The 18,809-nt window shown below is 41.0% G+C and overlaps 2 protein-coding genes across 3 annotated transcripts in view; one reads left to right on the forward strand and one right to left on the reverse strand.

Annotated features, from left to right (window-relative positions):
- The window catches only part of mdn1 (midasin AAA ATPase 1), a 73,846-nt gene extending 55,944 nt beyond the window's left edge, over positions 1-17,902 (reverse strand). The window contains exons 1-21 of one of the 2 annotated variants that reach the window (XR_004947279.1): positions 17,647-17,902; positions 13,524-13,750; positions 13,225-13,449; positions 11,736-11,843; positions 11,453-11,645; positions 11,178-11,387; positions 9,215-9,346; positions 9,016-9,119; positions 7,513-7,627; positions 7,262-7,446; positions 7,030-7,111; positions 5,327-5,422; positions 5,149-5,261; positions 2,750-2,898; positions 2,621-2,681; positions 2,342-2,553; positions 2,168-2,271; positions 1,960-2,104; positions 1,413-1,509; positions 1,040-1,153; positions 569-716 (exon numbers count right to left, since the gene is read on the reverse strand). Coding sequence is in view for 1 of the 2 variants with exons in the window: in XM_024291598.2 (XP_024147366.1) it covers positions 569-716; positions 1,040-1,153; positions 1,413-1,509; positions 1,960-2,104; positions 2,168-2,271; positions 2,342-2,553; positions 2,621-2,681; positions 2,750-2,898; positions 5,149-5,261; positions 5,327-5,422; positions 7,030-7,111; positions 7,262-7,446; positions 7,513-7,627; positions 9,016-9,119; positions 9,215-9,346; positions 11,178-11,387; positions 11,453-11,645; positions 11,736-11,843; positions 13,225-13,449; positions 13,524-13,750; positions 17,647-17,742 (2,916 nt within the window). In the remaining variant the exon portion in view is untranslated. The remainder of the gene's footprint in view (positions 1-568; positions 717-1,039; positions 1,154-1,412; positions 1,510-1,959; positions 2,105-2,167; positions 2,272-2,341; positions 2,554-2,620; positions 2,682-2,749; positions 2,899-5,148; positions 5,262-5,326; positions 5,423-7,029; positions 7,112-7,261; positions 7,447-7,512; positions 7,628-9,015; positions 9,120-9,214; positions 9,347-11,177; positions 11,388-11,452; positions 11,646-11,735; positions 11,844-13,224; positions 13,450-13,523; positions 13,751-17,646) is intronic. The other variant, XM_024291598.2, reaches the window with a different exon arrangement.
- Positions 17,903-17,984: 82 nt separating this feature from the next.
- The window catches only part of casp8ap2 (caspase 8 associated protein 2), a 13,617-nt gene continuing 12,792 nt past the window's right edge, over positions 17,985-18,809 (forward strand). The window contains exon 1 of the mRNA XM_024291599.2: positions 17,985-18,264. The gene's annotated coding sequence lies outside the window, so the exon portion shown is untranslated. The remainder of the gene's footprint in view (positions 18,265-18,809) is intronic.

Below are 18,809 nucleotides of genomic sequence, written 5' to 3' on the forward strand. Positions count from 1 at the left end.
AATATATTAGTTAAACTCAAGAATAACCAGAAAACCTCAGTAGATGCTAAATTAGCCAAAAACGTTAGTATTTTGCTAAAATATGAGCTAATCTCAAAATTAGCCTCAAAAACCTCAGTACCATTAATGTCCTGAACACGCTGAACGTTTTGATACCAAACTTGCATAATTTCCAGAAAGTGCACAAATATTTGAAGAATTATGCGAGAAAAAGAGGAAAATTTTGGTAAAATTTCAATAATTGCGTAAATAAAAGCATAAATGTCCTGAACATGATGAATGCTTTTAATGGCGTAAATTTGAAAAAACTCCTTTCATTTTCAACGGGGCTTAAAAATCGTGTAAAATCATAAAAACTGTAACATGTACCAATTCAAAAGTACAAGCAGGAACGTCCTTAACAAGCTGAAGGTTTGGATACCAAGATTGCAGAAATGGCTGAGAGTGTGATTGAGTTTTTACAAATTAAAAAATGTATGGAAGAATAAATAAGGAATAATAAAGAGAAACAGGATCACTGTAGATCAAGTGAAGGTTTCTCCTGACAGCGTGGGTGGATTCTCTTTACCTCGTAGAGCGAGCGCTGTACGCTCTGACAGGGGTTTCCCGCCACATACTTCAGGGCTCTACACAGAGTACGGAGGCTGTAGTGAGGCCGGTGACCCGTTCCATCCACCAGGTGGGTGTTGGCTTCCTTTCTTACATTCAGGTAAAAGCTGAAGAAAAATAAATGAATGTAGAAAAAAAAGAGTCACCATAGAGAGGGAGGGAGCAGATGTGAGTTGAGAGTCTGGATGATTGAAACACAGCGTGTACACAGGAAGAAGAGAAAAGGAATAGAACACTTCTGTACCTAAGAAATGTTGCACTCTTTAGCCATCAACACTAAAATAAAAACTCATGTTTCCAATAAACATTTACATAAACGCATGGCTAAAATAGAACCAGTCCACAAACAGAACCTTGTGGAACACCACGACTAATTGCAAAAATATTGTGGTTTTTTTAACAAAGGAGAACGTGATTAAAACCAGCTGACCTGATGATCCCGCTGACCACATTCTTAGGTGTGCTCAGCCCTTTGAGGTAATCTGAAACCAGGATCCGCAGATCTCCTTCGTTCTCCAGCTCCTCCACATACAGCTCAGTAAGTCTGAGGAGATCAGAGGAATCAACATGGTAACAGTCTCACAGCATGTCTCCCTGCCTGTCTCACATACTCCAATGTCATGGTAGATCACGGAACTTTTTTTTGTTTCATGTTAAAAACCATTGATTAAAACAGTGTTTCATTCTTCAAAAAAAAAACTAATCAAAACTAAAAAACATCATAATCAGATTATTAATAAATCTTAATTACAATCAAATGAGAACAATCATTTCTGCAAATGTTTGCGTCTCGTCGTTCTAACCTGTTCCTCAGACCCAGAGGGAGGTTCCTCTTTCCCACGTCAGTCGCTGGGTTCATGCAGGCAAAGAGCCGGAAGTCCGGGTGGCGAACCAGCGGTTCTGTGAGGAAAAATAAGATCAATTCTGAATCCAGCTAGATTCAAAACTTAATCATAAAAATTACGTAACTGTTCACTTTTTTATGGTTTTTAAATCCCACTCTGATCATCTTTTGATCTATTGTCAAAGTGCTCCCAGTGTCCATTTAATTCATTTTTAGACAAAATCAAAAGACAATGAAAATATTTAATATAAAATATACTGAATCTTAAAATTAGAGCTGGGTTGATAAAATCAATTAATTGATTTGGATAAATTTCAGCTCAACAGATCAATAATCGATTCTTAAAAATATAAATGGATTTAACACATAAAGCTAAAGGCTAATTAGTCGAATCGTTTCTGGAAATAATAATCAATACCGAGCCCTAATTAAACTGATGCGACTTCAGTGGATTTTTCCCTGAAACAGTCAGTCCTCCGCTCGTCCAGGCCGGTGCTGGTCCTCACCCGTATCTCCGCGGTCCAGTAGCACCAGAGAGCCGGCGCTGCCCTCCAACAGTCCGCTCAGACACTCCAGCGTCTCGGCTGCTGCCAGGTTGATCTCGTCCAGCAGGATCCAGTGGCCTTTCTTCACCGCCTGAGCCAGCGTTCCCTGTGAAGGACACGCAGGTCAGAGCTGCTCGGCGCCAAGGTCCGTTCCTCCTGAGAAACTCACCTCCACGAAGGCGAACACCATGGCGGTCTCGCAGGTTCGGATCTGCTGCTGGGTCTGGCTCAGTCTGGTAGAGAGCGCCTCCCACTGTTCCTGCAGGGAAGCAGCTAGAAGCAGAAGAACAGCTCAGAGTTTGTTCGGCTGCACCAGCAGCGCTGTCAGAACCATCCAGAATACCGTTGGACTTCTCCCGCAGTCCTGCCGTCAGAGCGGACTTGCAGACGTGCTCCATGAGCTTGAGCAGGTCCTGCCAGCGCTTCCCTCTGAAGCAGGTCTGCACGTGACCCAGGAAGGTCAGGTTCTGCTTCCTGGAGTAGGTCTGCGAGAACAGGTCCTCAAAAGCCTCGCGCAGAGGCAGCAGGAGCTGCCTGTGGTCCACTGGCTTGTACCTGCAGAACAGAACGCCGTCAGGCTGAGGTTCTGACCCGTTTCCTGCAGACGACGGAGGCAGCTCACCCTCCCAGAAGGTCGGCCGTGTCGCTCTGCTGGTTCATGTTGACGACTCGAAGTCTGTGACCTGTGAGGAGGAGGGAACCCGTTAGTCTCCAGTCTTCCCAGGATTCCTCTGGAAAAACTCCTGCTCACCTGTTACTCTGGCCAGGTGCTGCACCGTAGACGTCTTTCCCGTTCCCGTCTCTCCCACCAGGAGAACCGGCTCTCCTTTGGCCACACACACCGCCAGCTGCTCCAGCAGAACCGAGGAGGCCCGCGTGGCAGCAAATGTCTCTTTGGACCTTCAGAAGACAGAAAAGAATCCCTTCAGTGAGGACGTTAGTCTGCAGAGTTCAGCCGGGAGGCTTCCTCCAGCTACGTTCTGATGAGCAAACTTCAATGTTGAACGGTACAAAGCTGGAAAGCAGATCAGGAATAAAGTTTGTGTCTGTCCTGCAGCAGTCCAGGTCTGCAGGGGCCGGACGGTTTTAATTATTCTTCTTTCTAGCTTTGGATTTGAGCTAAATCTGATCCACATACTCAAAAACTCAATCAAATGTACACACACGTAGTAGTATCTAGTGAAAAGGATGTTTTTCACTAAATTTTGCACATTTTCACACTTACTGTAAAATTTAAAACATGAATTGTTAACTCAGGCTAAAGCAGACATCATGCAATATGGCCATATTAGGATAACAAAACTCTGTTGCCATGGAAATCCAAAAATGCACTTTTGCAGATTCTTCTAAAAATGACCCATTTGTTAACGCCAGGTGACCAAAAATAAAATAGTTGCTATGGAGATAAAAGCTTCTGTTTTGAAAAGAGGTTTGTCATGAATTGTGACGTGCAGCATGGAGAGAAAATAGACCCACTCCGATTTGTGTGTAATTCTTAATTTGTAACTCATATATGTTTTGTGCATTGGTGCAAAGATTACCAAATAAAAAGAAAAATACAATTCACACATGCACAAATTAAAATTACAGCAGCTCAAAACTAATGACACACACAAATCTTTAAAAATGATTCATGAATCACACACAAGACCTCAGTTAGACACGAATCTGTGGTGAGACTCTTTCAGAGATTCGTCCGTGAGTGATGCGTTTAAATGCTGCTCGAATGCTGGGTCATCAGAGTTTTCTTATCAGCTGCTCTGAATACATGATATTTTCCCACTTTCTTAAACAGATATGCCTGATAATTAAAATAAAAAGTCTAAATAAGTAAGGGATAATACCCTTCAGTGTGAGCATTATGAGAACCCTTCCTCTCTCTTTGGGGTCCAGATGACTCCACCCACATATTGATGTGTGATTCCTTCCATGACAAATGTGGACAAAGATGGACAGGATTTTATGTCTGCCATGAACATTAGTGAAACTCAAAAATCAATGATAAAATAAAGTTCAGTGCACTGTCTTGTGGGGTCCAGATGACCCACTTTTAACGTAAACAGGCTAAGGAGAGCGGAAGGGTTAACGCACGACTCGGAGGCCTGAACCGTCCAACGTGAATCGAGGACGTTTGCCTCCGTGAAGTGTGTTAATTTCACATAGCGCACACTTTGAAGGGTATTATCCCACTTATTCCATGGTTACTTACAAAAGAAATAAATATTTAATCAATTTTAGTGTTTTATTCTTGTTATTTCTTTCGGTTTAGATCACTTTCTCACAAAAAAATGGACTATTTGATACGTGATGCAAACATAGGCTCAGATGTGTGCAAAGCATTGAGTCAGTTCCAGAGAAAAACAGACAATAAATACAGAAGGTAGGCAGGATACAATCAGTCAGGGTTTTTTTTTGTTAACTTTCTTCTCCTCCTCCAAATTATTTTGGCCTCAATCCAATCTGACCGCTTCCAGGTGAGAAAGAAATGGTCCCCAGGTATCTGGAAAGGTGTTAATGAGCAGCTTCTTAAGGATCGGAGTTTTTCCATTTGTATAATAGAAAACATGTCAGTGATCCATTGTTGGAAAGAAGGAGCAGCAGAGGATTTCCATTCATAGTACGAGTCTCTTGGCCACTAGCATTCCCAGTTCCAGATGCGTGAGACAACAGGTATTAAGGGGTTAAAGAGGAAATAAATGAGAGAATTCTGGGAAGAAACCAGGAAAGCCCGTTCCTGAGCTCAATCATACAACAATGTTTAGACAAAAAGTGCGCTTGTGCACAAAACGATTAAGTTCCACATAAATAAAGGATGAGAAACACTCCAAATGACACCCCCCCCCAGTGTTTGTTTGTCAGAAATCCCTTGAACCGTTAAAACAGATAAATTCCATCCACAGAAACCGCGGCTCCATGAGGATGAAAAGCGCCGTTTTCCAGGACAAAGGTTGTCACCTCGTCATTTCGCCTTCCAGGGGATCAATGTGAATATTTGGAGGGGCCCAGGCAGCCCAGCCATTAGACGAGTTTGTTTACAATTACAATCAATTTGATGTTTGTTCAATTTACCAGCCGGGGTCTGCTGGGTTTATCTGGGGTGTCTGCGGGACAGCATCGAGCTGGTGGGGGTGGACAGGGTGTCCCACTTACTGCGTCAGCATCACGGCTTCGGCCTGCTTTCTCTGCAGAGTGGCCCTGCCCACAGAGACCTGCAGCTCGCCGAGACGAACGCTGGGCTGGTACATCTGACAGAAGTGCTGCGCCTGCGGGCAAAGCCAGCCGTCAGAGCAGGAAGACAGAAGCAGAGGAAAGCCCGAACGCTCCAAACCTTCTCTTTGGTGATGTTGAGTTTACTCCCAATGATCTCAGCCAGTCGCAGTCGGCTGCTGGAGGAAGACAGCATGGCGGTGAAGCAGTCGAGAGCCTGAGGAGGGAAGACAACACATCCTTCTGAGAGGAGTTGAAGAAAAAAAGACTGTTTCACACAAAGAACAAACCCAGTATCAGAAGAATATTTCAGAATAAAGGACACGCATTGGGGGGAATGGACCATTTATTTCAACACAAAATAAAATTATTATTTAACATCAAACAGTAAAGAGTGTCAACTTTTATCAAAAGCAGTTAATTAAACTCTATTTGACAATTATTATTTTTAAAGGATTCAGTGTATTAGAGCTGCCACAATAAGTCGACTAATCATTGATTAATCGACTGTTAAAATAGTTGACGACTAATTTAATAGACGCTTAGTCGTTACTTTAGATTATATGGAGTCAGAGTGTAGTTAAGTCGAAAGTTATAATGGCATTCTGCTAGATTTATGGACTATTTTGGCATCTAAGGTTTTTTTGGGGCTATTTTGTTTAGCTAATATTTCAGCTACAATCTAGCTGTTTTGGCTAATTTAGGCTTTTTTATTTTTTAGGCTAATTTGGCATTTAACTAATATTTTAGCGAGCCATCAGCTTCAGTGTTTTCAGCTATTAATTTCAGCATCTTCATCTATCATCACTGGCATGTTCAGCAGAAAAATTCAGCTTACAGCATTCTCAAACAAGCATTATCACAGATAGCTTAGATTACGGCACACATTCGCTGTGGGATTGCTTCAATAAGCTTCTGCAATGTCACAAGATTTATTGTGTGTTGCATTAATCTTTTACCAAGATCTTGCGTTAATGATGGTAGAGTCTGACCGCTGTGCAAAGCCTTCTCCAGCACATCCGGCCACATTTCTTCCTGGAAGACGATGGGTCACTACTATCCTTCCAGTTTTTAATAATGCGTTGGGCAATTCTAATTCAATTTTAGTAGTTTCTGTATTCTCCTGAGATGTTTTCTTGCTTGATACATGCCAGTGACTTGACCCTCCTCAAACAGACTAACATCTTTTCCACATGTGTCTTTCCACATGGATGTTTAGGAAATGAAAAGCAACTCATTGCACCAGTTGGGTTTAAACAACTTGTTGCAGCTGAAAGATAATCGCACCATAATTCCTACAGATTTGCTGTGAGATGCAGTGAAATTCTTCAAATAGAACAAAACCTTTCTACAGAAACACGTTCTAAATTTGTAGATGTAAATATCAAACTGACCTGAATTACTGTCATTATTTAAGAGATTATCTGTATTGATGAGGGAGTATCCCAGGGCTCAGGTCAAGGACTCCTCTGAAAGGGATTTCTGGTAAGTGTTTATGATAGAAACATACATGCATTTTTGCAGATGACACTGTTCTGTTTGGCTATAAGTAAATTTATTTTATTTCTCATTTGAAAAATAAATTGGAAAATGTAAATAAATGAAAACAAACAGGCTCATTTCTTCCATGAAATGTTAGAAAAGGAACAAAAACTATGTACTTCATAAACAACTTTCCCCTTAAGAACTTAAATCTATGTATGTGCGTACAATGATTTGAAATTAATTAATTCCCATTTGGTAAAGGAGGGAAGCCTCCAAGAACCCTCGAGCTTTGTTTGTTTTTCAGAACATAAATTTCTTCAGTGATGGAAAGACCCAAACCTCCAGGAAGACGAGCTGTCCTGTGGCTGAAGAGGAGTTGTCAAAGTTGACACTGATGCGCTCACACCACTTCAGGAGGTCCCTGTGCAGAAAACATTAGGAAAAGACGAGAAATCAGGATTGTAATCTGGAGTAAGAGATTATAAGTCTTCTGGATGGGTTTGTTGCTGTGGATTCCTTGAACAGAAGGACACAGGATTGAGATTTATGTTAACGAACATCAGAGTCTGACCTCAGGGACAGAGCTCTCCCTTCCAGAGGAGAGACTCGCTCTTCTGCAGGAGGTTCCCGACCGTCGTCTGGACCCAGAGGGTTGTTTGTGTTCGGGTCAGAGTGTCTGTCCCCCGTCAGCTGACAGTAGATGTCCAGCAGACGATCTGACACCACGCTGAGCCCCGGATATCTGCTGACCAGAACCTGAACAGAAGAACCATGGTTTGAAACTATTCACAGGAAATGAGAAAAGGCTGAAGTCCTCCTCACCGTCTTCAGCTCCCCTCGCGTCATGTTTCCCATCTGCAGCTTGCTCCAGTACTTATCCAGCAGGGCTGCATGGGAGTTGTGCGGTCTGTGCCAGCTTCTCCCACTGAAGCACAACCTGCAGGACACAAGCAAGACTTCCTGATGGAAACCTCCGAGGAAAGCTGGACGCAGCAGCGATGAATGCAGTGAATAATTCTACAGGTCAAAGATGTTCCATCACAGCATAAAGAAGCTGAGTGAAGCAGTGCCAATATTATCTGCACTCTAATCAAACAGACCAAGAACACTCTTCATAGATTAGAAATACATTTACATTTTTTACTTTTTTATGTAGTTGTTTTAAAAAAATGTACTTCAAGTTAAACTAGCAAGGCTGAATTACCTGCGATAATGCTGGTGTGAAAGCTATTTGCTGAATGTGGTTGCTGAATATGCAGAAGTTTTTTGTTGAAGACGCTGAGGAAATTTACTGTCATTGCTGAAGGAATTTGCTGAAAATGCTAAAGCTATTTGCATAATTCTGAAGTTGCTCAAGGGCTTGCAAGGAGTTGCAGAAAGTGCAGAAAGAATTTGAAGAATTTCTTGACAAATTGCAAAAAATTAACAAATTTGCAAGTTATGAACTCAGAATTAGCCCAAAACCTCAATAGATGTCAAATTGGCTAAATAAACTAATTTGTTGTTAAAATACTATCTTACCTCGAAATTATCCCAAAAAGCCTCGATAGCTGCCAACTTAGCTAAAAAAGCTAAGACGTTTACTAAAATGTTAGCTCAACTCAGATTTAGCCCAAAAAACCTCAGTACGTACAAAATTAGCCAAAAATGCAAGTATATTGAGAAACTACTTGCTTAAGTCAGAAAGACCTCTTAATACTTCAACTGATGCCCAATTGGCCAAAAAAAGCTAGCACATCGCTAACACACTAGCTTAAATCAGAATTAGACTCACAAACCTCAGTAGAAGCCAAATTAGTCAAAAAAGCTAGCATGTTGCTAAAATATTATCTTAACTCAAAATGAGCCCAAAATACATCAGTAGACACCAAATAATCCAAAAAGCTAACACCTTGCTAAAATGCTATCTTAACTCAAAATTAGCCCAAAAAACCTCAGTAAATGCTACATTAGCCAAAAATGTTAGCATGTTGCTAAAATACTAGCTTAACTCAAAATTAGCCCAAAAAACCTTATAAGATTGCAAAGATTGCTGAAATTGTGATTGAGTTTTTACGAATCACAGAAAGTATGGAAGAATAAATACGGAACAATACTGAAGAGAAACTGGATCATTACAGTGTGAATGCTTACAAAGCATTTAAACAATAATGAAAGCAGAGTCTGAACATTTCTGCGTGAACAAAGCGAGTTTCTCTGGTGTTGCTGGAAACAAAACACTGAAGATGACAACATTATATTCATCCTATGTTTAGCTTCAGCAGCGCCAATAACTGAACAAAAACTAAAACTCTCCAGTTGATGTTGATTTGAGGAGATTTGTACCTTCTTGTTGCAAAGAACTGAAACCCAGGAGCCACATCGATGGAGTCGTCTCGTCCAGGAATCAGCAGCTTTTTGTTCTCCATCAAAGGCAGCAGCACAGAAACCTTTACAAACATTTTTTTAATTCATAAATATCTTCTAAAAATAGTTTGGGCTTCAATGTCTAGGAAAAGGCCACACCAGGAAGGCTGGCACTCACCACATCCAAAGGGGCGTGGTCGATGTCCTCCAGGAGAATCCACTGGCCTTTGGTTACAGCTTGTGTTAATGTTCCCGGCTGCCACACAAACTTCCCTGGAATGTCAGTGCAGCGATACATCCCCAGCAGCATCTGGGAAACGAGAAAACAGACGAGAGAAACGTCTGAGTGCCACAAACCCGGATCGGGTCATTGTTTGAAAGATTTCACTTCTGGTGATCCACAGGGATCCTTGTTAGGAGCACTTTCATTTTTACCAGGTTTGCTTTGGAAATGTTTTCTATGCACAAATTTAACACCACATGTGGTACTACCCAGCCAATCAAATGTCTGCTTTACAAGCTGTAAAAGTTGAGCATGCAAGGAAAAGGAGAAAACAGCAATAAACCGCTAGAAATAAAAGTAGAGAATCAGAAAACTGCATTGGCTTCAGAAGAGTCACAGGGAGACTGGAAGGTAACGATAGTAAAGGCAGTGCAGCAAACATCACAGCAACAGAAGGTCGAGGAAAAGACGACGGAGATGAAGAAATGGACAGAGGAGGTCCCAAAAACCAAAAAAAGAGTGGAAAAGGAAAACAGTTCCTTCTCTGGAATGGATAATACGACCAAATGTGGTTACAGGCTCATTAGTGAAGACGGGCTCGAGATTTAAAACTGAAAAGAAAAAAGTCCTTCCAAAGTTTCAACTATTCAACTTTTTAAACTATTCAACCAACTACCACTTTTTTAACTCCATTGAAAGTGGCTTACGGAATCTTTAACAGCTCCTTTTCAGCTAAAAACTTTCAGCTCAACAAAGCTATAGAAGTATGTTAAACAAATAAAACCCAAATTTTCTGTTGAAATACCTCTATAGGTTGTTAACATTAACACACACCAATAGAGACATTTGCTGTCAGTTTAAAGTGTTTTTAGATAGTTATTGATCCAGGAAGTCTCAATCTGTGATCATCTGCATTGTTTTTGTTAACCTCCTGTTTAAACTGCTGATGTTTTCTGGTAATGACATTTTATGATCTATTCATGACATGCAGACTTCTAGTGAGTATTTTGCCAGAAAAATACATTTGAAATATAAAGGGCTGATTATAATAAGAATAAATGAAATATCTGATTCTGATCGGGGGACAACATCCGATATCGATCGAGTCCTCAACCACGTGATCGGGCCCGGGATCAGGGACATTCCTCGCTTTTCCCCACTGTGTATTGTAAATATAAGGGTTATTTTAATTTAATTTGGGATTATTTTAGCTGCTAATAGCATAGCTTTTTTGGTATCTACTGGAGTTTTTGAGCTATTTTGGAGTTTCAGCTGTTATATTGGTATTATTCTAGCTTTATGGGCTATCTTGGCATTTACTAAGGTTTTTTAGGCTATTTTGGAGTTTAGCTAATATTTCAGTTTTATGCTAGGTGTTTTGGCTAAATTAAGCATTTCGCTAATATTTTAGTATGCAATCAGATTCAGCAATTTCAGCATCAATTTCAGCATTTTCAGCTATCTGCACTAGAATCTTCAGAGGTCACCTTCAGCTTACAGCATTCACACTAGTATTATCACAGATAACGCTGTATACTTAGTTTTACTTTATTTCGAAAGGCAGAAGTATTGATTTGGGTTAACTGAGGAACCAGAAAAAGTCCTACATGTGACATCATTTTGTCATGTTGCAATGAATGCTGTCAGAAAGTGCAGTAAATGAGGCACTCGGGTGAAATTGTTTCACGATGGAATTCTTCCCTGCAACACAACAGTCTCTCAGACTTGTTGCTCTCATAAAAGCTTTTTTTTTAAGTTATTGTCCAGACTGGACTAAACTGCACTGACTGAATCTGTATTTCCCCTAAACACAAAAATATTAAAACAAAATCTGCATCTTCTCAATATAAAATAAATACATAGATTTATTTTAAAACTGCACGGTCCCGTCATCCTCCGGCTCCCTTCAACCACTCACCTTGCTGTCCGTCTGATCTCCAAGCTGCACTTTCATGATCTCTGAAGCCTTCAAGTGTCCCGTGGTGGCAGCCAGAAACTCCACCAACGCCGTTTTACCGCACCCGATGGGGCCCTCCACGAGCACGGGTTTCTGCGAAGCCACAGCCAGAGCCAGTCTCGTCAGGTCCCGGCAGGTTGAGCCCACCAGCACCAGGTTCTTTGGGTTCAGCTGAAAAGAGAAAACGCTAAGCATGGAGAGAATCAAGAGGCCAGAGCTTTTGGGACACGCCTCACCTGATTGTTCTGTCTGGGGGTGACTGTGGGAAGCACAACCCCACAGACCGCCACCACGTTTGGGGACAGGTCCTCTGATACCACCTGACCTCGGGTGAATTTGTTAGCCGCCTCCTGATGCCACGTGACAGCGCTCTGATTGGCCAGCACCAGAGCCTTCTCTGTCTCCATGTGTCGACTCTCCTCCAAAGATCTAAAACAAAGTTCTTGATGTCATTAAGAAGCAAGAGCGTCTGCTGGAACGGATGGTTTGGAGCTGTCATGTATGACAGAAATGACTTACTGCATTTTCATGTGCAGGATCTCCTCATTTGTGAGCAGTTTCTTCAGGAAGACCGCCTTCTGGTTATCAGTCATGTGACATACAAGTGCTAAACACTGTGCAGTGTACCTGAGGGAAGAATCCAGGGTCAAATAAACATGAACAAAAATTAAATCACTATAAGGAATCACGTCCAACATCTGATGTCATCACACAGCCCCGTCACCGCCTTAGAGTCGAACAACTAAGCAGGTAACACAATCAAAACATCCCAGATATATTTCAAAAGACTCACCTCAGGAAAACACAAGAAAATATCTGATGCCATCAGAGTGTTTATTGCTAAATCTCTGCAGTCTTTCTTCAGCGGTTGATAATGAGGGTTTTGTCATTTAATGAAAACAGTTGACCCACAACATAGGCCAGGACTGCCTGGTCCTAAAAAACCTGTTTCTCTGAGGTATGTGGATGGGGGGAGGGAGCAGAACTGTGTGCTGTCGTACAACCTAGATCTAATTTGCAATTTGAAGGTCATTAAATGCATCAAAAAGGAATCAAACGTCCCCCCCCACCCCACCCCGCCCCTCCATGTCACCAATTTTAAGGTAAAAATAAAATATATAAGTAAAAACAAATATTTAATGTGGACTATTCCTGAGCGGGATTCGAACCCATGACCTTCTGAATGTGAGTCCGCAGCCATAACCACTTGACCGTCTAGTGGCGGAATCTGGAATGTATGTCAAACTTAAATTTAAACATGACATTCTGCATTGCGCAATCAGGCAGTCATTGTTGATGGTTTAAAGGCATCAAAAATGGATCAAACGCCCCTGCCCCTGTAGCAAATAATTCTTTCCCCTGCATTGAACAGTTTTGAGGTAAAAATAAAATTTAAAAGTAAACACAATGTTCATGGTTTAAAAGCATAGAAAATGAATTATGTTACAGCCATTTATTGTTAAGAAAGTTTATCTCAATACAATGTTACAAAATAAAGTAGTTCTGATGAAAACTATTAATTTTGCCATTCTTGTTTTCATAATTAATGTAGAACTGCTAAATTCCACGAACCACACATTTTTATCCTAAAAAAAAGGCCACATATTAATTTGCGAATAATTGCGAGTTAACTATGGACAATGCGATTAATAGCGATTAAAAAATGTAATATATATAAATATATAGACACACACATATATATGTGTGTATATATGTATATGTACATATACATGCATATATACACACATTTACACAACAGGATCATTGGAAGCTCACCCGACACTCAAGAGGTACATTTTTACCCAAGAAAAAAGAGTCAAGCAGGGCCGTCAAATGTTTTTTAGTCTTTGAATTAAGCATTTTAAGTCTAAAAATTGCATTACGTCTCTACAATCTGAAATAACACACAACTCTCATAGGTGTAAGGGGAAAGGCTGAATAAAGAACCACGTTAAAAAATGTGTAAAGAAGCATTCAAAGAGTGAAGAAGCATGTTACAGCTGCGTACCCTCGAACCATGGCGTCGCTGGTCTGAAGCTGGGACACACAGGGACTCCAGTCCCACAGCGATCCAAACCTGCCGCAGTCGCTCTGCAGGAACCGCAGCGTGGCGCCCATCAGGTCCCGCAGCTTCATCCTCCTGGGGCCGTACTGGACAGCTGATGCCTCCTCGTTGCTGAAGAAGAGCCTCTGAAACACTGGGGGGGCGCTACTGAAGTACCTCGAAGCAAACCTTGAGAGAAGAAGACAAACGGGTTCGACTCGAGTGGATTTGGGTGAGACAGAACCTAAGGAGAGTCGGCTTACATGTGTGCATCAGGGCAGATACCCAGCAGTCTGCTGAGGGCCACACAGAGGCGCTCGTGGAGGTCATGGTTGATCCGACCTCCGGCTCGGACCCGCTGGGCGCTGCGCTCCAACAGGTCCAAAAGCAGAGGTCTCAGGTGGCGAGCGATCAGCAGAGTGTGTTCCTTCTCCAGGAGGAGCTGAGCCAAGCACTCCAGAATACACTGTCTGTCCTCGTGGTTCCAGATCTGATGGAGACGGAGTCACAAAGGTATTACAATCCTCCTCCAAACATTTCAACGTTTTTACAACTGTGAACCCTCCATTTCAGCAAGTAGCCCAGACTAACCAACAGAAACCCTCCCAATACCAGGAAAGCCTAAATTCTCTGTTTAAATCCAGTCCATATGTTACAACGTTAAACCAAATCCTGGGGAAAGTGAGTGCACCCCTACCGCATACCAGTATGTCTATGTAAAAGTCTCAACAATTGTTCTGCTAGATTTAGAATTTACTGTTTAATACATCACACCAGGCTTAGTATCAGCCAACCGAAAGGGTTTTCTTCATTGTTGCTTATTTTATTAGCAAATTCAGAAAACTGATTTTTTTTTTCCTTTTTGTTTTGTAAAACACAAATCATATCTAACTGAAAAAATACAAAAGTTGAGTTTTACAACCAAATCGTACTGAAAGTCAACCGCTGTTTCCCTACTCAGCACAGACCCTAAGATTGAAGATGAAACAAAAATGAAAAAAAAAGAAATGCATAGAGTAGATTTCATATTTTTTTTCTCCAAACTAAATCTTAAAAGAACTGAACGTAAAAAATATCATTTTTGGCAAATTAAGAATATTATCAGATAAAGAAAGATCTGGAGGAAGCAGAGATGAAGATGCTGAGGTTCTCTTTGGGAGTGACCAGGATGGATCAGGAAGGAGTCCATCAGCTGGTACTGCCTATTGATTGTCCTGCAAGCAGGGGGATTGTCCAGCTCACCTGGTACAAGAACATGTTAACCCTTCTGCTCTCTTTGGGGTCCAGATGACTCCACCCACATATTGATGTGCGATTCCTTCCATGACAAATGTGGACAAAGGTGGACAGGATTTTATGTCTGTCGTGGACATTAGTGAAACTCAAAAATCAAAGATAAAAAATAGGTAATTGCACTGTCTTGTGGGGTCCAGATGACCCCACTTATAATGTAAACAAGCCAAGGAGAGCGGAAGGGTTAAATTAATTAAAGGGTAACCAAACAGGGAAGCTGGGTGCTAACTCCGCCCACAGCCAAATTGTGAAAACCCAGTCAGAGGGGCGGGGCTTGGGGCCTGGACTGTTATCATTCCTGGAACTGCAGATCATGACATCAGACTTCTAAAATGGTTTGACCAATCACTAACTCAACTATAATACCTCAGTTCAACCAGTAGGGGGCAGCACACGGAAAGTTTTTGACAATATTTTCGAGAATAAAACAAGTTCATTTTAATTCAGGCAATGATTAACTGACAGCACTTTTAAAGCCCCAATTATAGAAGTCAACAGCCCAAAAAAAGTTGATTTCGGGTTTGGTTACCCTTTAAAAACACCAAAAAACACAAATGTCATTGATGTGTGTCTTTAAAGTCCCCCTATGACATATGGGGATCAATCTATCGATGTGTGTTCGGGGTTTTGGGGGAAATAGAGGGAGGAGCTGGTGCATGTGATTTAATGAAGACGTTTAAAGAGCATCGATCCACTAATACGTGAAAAACAGACTAAAAACAACTTCTGTGGAGTCTAAGGGTCTCTGTGCGGGAAAGGAAGAGGGGGACGCTTCATTCTTCGTTACTGATATATCTGATATTTCTAATACATTATATTGCTTCCTTCTTTGTGTGGATTCTTTTCTACAGTTTTTTTTCATCTTGAATCCGTTGTTCACATTAAAGGATGAAATTATGAGCAAAAAAAACATTACGTTTTAAAATAACAGGTTAATTATGGAATTAAGCTGCATAAAGAATCATCAGTGTAGCTATTGTATGGTGAAGAGCTTTGACTTTAATATATTTGTTTATTCACTCTCTGAAGGGATTTGTTTTTTTAGTACGGCACATGAATCAAGATGATAAAGTACTATTCAACTAGAATATAAGTTCTGAAATGTTTAAAACTAGATTTGCAATTTCTTGAAGAAATTGCGTCTGATTGCTGAAAGCAATCCCGCTTTAAAATATGTTACAGCTGCAGGCATTAAAGACCTTCTGTCCGACGTGCACGCCAAGTTTCATCCATATAGATCAGGGCTCTCAAACTCGCGGCCCGCAGGATGATGATTTGCGGCCGGCAAGGCTGATATGAATGACAGTTGTTGTGTGCAGAGCTGAACGAACCAATCACAGTGAGGTATATGGTTCTGGAGGCGGGACATCAGCGCGCTGTCCAGTACCTCCTCACTCATTCATTCATCCCTCCAGTCAGCTGGGTGGAGGAGGAGCCATGAAGTCGCTGGGAAGTGCTTACACACAGGTGATTCCTGTGCCCCACCCCGTGTTTCTGACGCCGCACCGGGTGTGGGAGGAGCTAGCTGCTCCATCTCTGGATGTCTCATTTAGAATAATTTGGCGACGCATATGGCGTTTATTTATGTCAAAACTCCACGCAGAAATAAGCTATCTCCGCGCATGCATCAAACATTCCGCGAGGACAAATCAGACCCTCGCGAGCGCTTTTTCCCCCTCCACGAGCAGAATCAGACAAATAGATTTTTACCCCAAAAATGAAACAGTTTATGACTTTTAACAGAGGTTCACAAGACTTCCTTTCAACATAAAAGACTTCCTGTGTCACATAGGATCATCTCGATGGAGCTAATCTTATTTTTTTTTTTTTCACAATAGGTAACAGAAAACACTACAAGTACAGTGCAACTGGCAGATCCACACACAACATAAAAACAGGGGCTTACAATATATATATATAAAAATAAAGTTTTTAAAAAATGCAGTTGTTTTAAAATATGAAATGTTCTTGAAGCCCTCAGAATTTGGATAAGTTCTATTATTTTATATGATTTAAGATCCAGAGAAAATAAATTAAAATAGGAATTTGACCATTTACATTTGTGAAAATGGAATTTCCCAAAAATAATGAACAGCTGAATAACAAACATGTAATTCTTAGATAAACCATAGAAATCTAAAAATAACATGACATCAAAAATATTAGTTCTTATATTAACATTCAGTTTTGTTATTATAAATTCTTCAACATCACACCAAAATTTTCATGTGCAAAAACAGTGAAAGAATAAATGAAAAATTGTCTCTATTCAAGTGTAAAAAACACAACACATTTTTTTTTATTTTAAATCTGTTCAATGCATCTTTGATAACATCTTTGCAATATTTTATATCAATATTTCTTTTAATTTATTATGATTCATATGTTATTGGTGTATCTTTTCTACATAATTTATATATCTCCAATAAAATTGTGATTGATGGAGCAAATCTACTGTTAGCTACTTTAATGTCAGCATTAAAACAAACAAACATACATCGACACACACGCGTTTGTGGTGCTTCTTAGCCAAAAATGCATTCATTTAAGAATCTAGAATTTAAAGAGAGCCAATTAAGTGTATTTTTGGAACAATGAGACACATTTAAAACACTGGAATTTGTCAAAATGTTTAGTTCTCGATTTTCGAACTACTATGGCTGCTGTGCTATGGAGGCTCGCAGAGAAAAGTTAAGTTTTTTTAACTTTACTTTACTGTGACTTTTTAAGCTTTTTCTTTAATCAGAGACACAATGAGGGGGTAAAAGAGCCAGACAGGTTGCAGACCTCTGGACTAGAGGATGCTGAAGACTGGGTTAGATGGAAGAATCAGATTCGTTGTCATGAATGAAAAAGCTCAAAGGAAACCATAAGCTGTAGTTTGATTACTTGGTTTAAGAAAATGCAGAAAATAAAGTTTACGGTGTTTTTATTTGTGTTTATAAACTTAACCCACTTGTATGTGCCTTTTAACATATCTGATTGCAACAGATTGACTACAGAAACTTTTTTGAAATCTAGGTAAGGTGGTAAACCTTCTGTGAAGCAGCTGGATAGAGGGACACCTGCCGGGAGAACGCACGCGCTCCTTACCTGCTTGGACAGGAGAGCTTTGAGCTCGCGCTGGCTCCTGTCGGCATGTCTGCAGATGAAGCCTAAACACGACAGGCTCACCTCCAGGTTCTCCATCCTCCACTGACCTGTGTGTCGCTCACGCGGCGCTGAGCCCGGGCAGAAACCGGACGGCGCGCGCCTCGAATCTAAATATGCGGACTATCTAATAAGATCTAATATTATCATCACGAGCTCCAGCAGCACGTTCCTGCTCCCATCCACGTGTGTGTGTTTGAGTGCGGAACTGTTTCCGGGTCACGCCTGCCCGCCCCTTCCCGTCACCCGTTTATGACGTAAGGGGGACAGCCGAGCGAGCTAGCCAGCGCGAGGCGAGTCGCTCGAGCGCTCTCTGCGGGTTAGCTAGTTTGTTTATTCCTTCTTGTTTGGTTCCGGTCGGTCGAGGAAAGATGCAAGCTTCCAGAGAGGCTCGACACCTTCAGAACCACCGATACCACTGACGGCTTGATGAGTTTATTCGCTCTGTTCCAAACCCTGCGGAAGAACGGAAGTGACAGACCGCGGGAAAATGTCGTTACTTCCGGTGTGATGAAGTCTTGGCGCGATTCGACAGCTGTAAACAAAAAGACTCGAAATCAGGTAATTCTGTGCTTTTACGGCGTCTGTGCTTTCCTATTTTTAGACATTTTCGATCTTTGAAGTTTATAAGACTGAAAATGAGTGTACAAACTTGAGGCTGATTTGTTTTGGGGTTTCAAACGGGTTTACACAGGAAAAACAGTCGAACCGTTCAAAACCAGATACAAGTAAAACAAAAGTGTGTTTTAAGATGACATGTTCTCTAATTGAATGTCACATTTTTATTGTTTGGTGTCGAATCTAAATTGTTATTGAGAGCTGGAGTTTAAAGCAGATTATTTCCTAAAAGTATCTTGATTGTTAGCTTAAAAGTGTCATGACTTTAAACTACTGTTGTGTTAGCGTGAGCCTTTCTGGTGAATTTGTTTCACTGCAATAATTTCATGATCGTGTTATGTTATTTGAAACAGTATAATGTCTTAATTAAGAGACTTGGACATTTGCAGCTACAGTCATGTGTTTTTATTAAATAGATAAACGCTAAAACAATGTGGAGCCACAACATACCAAACACATCATCCCCCTTCACCTGTGAAGGATTTTTT

The sequence above is a fragment of the Oryzias melastigma genome, linkage group LG24 (genome assembly GCF_002922805.2).
Source record: "Oryzias melastigma strain HK-1 linkage group LG24, ASM292280v2, whole genome shotgun sequence".
Lineage (NCBI taxonomy): Eukaryota > Metazoa > Chordata > Actinopteri > Beloniformes > Adrianichthyidae > Oryzias > Oryzias melastigma.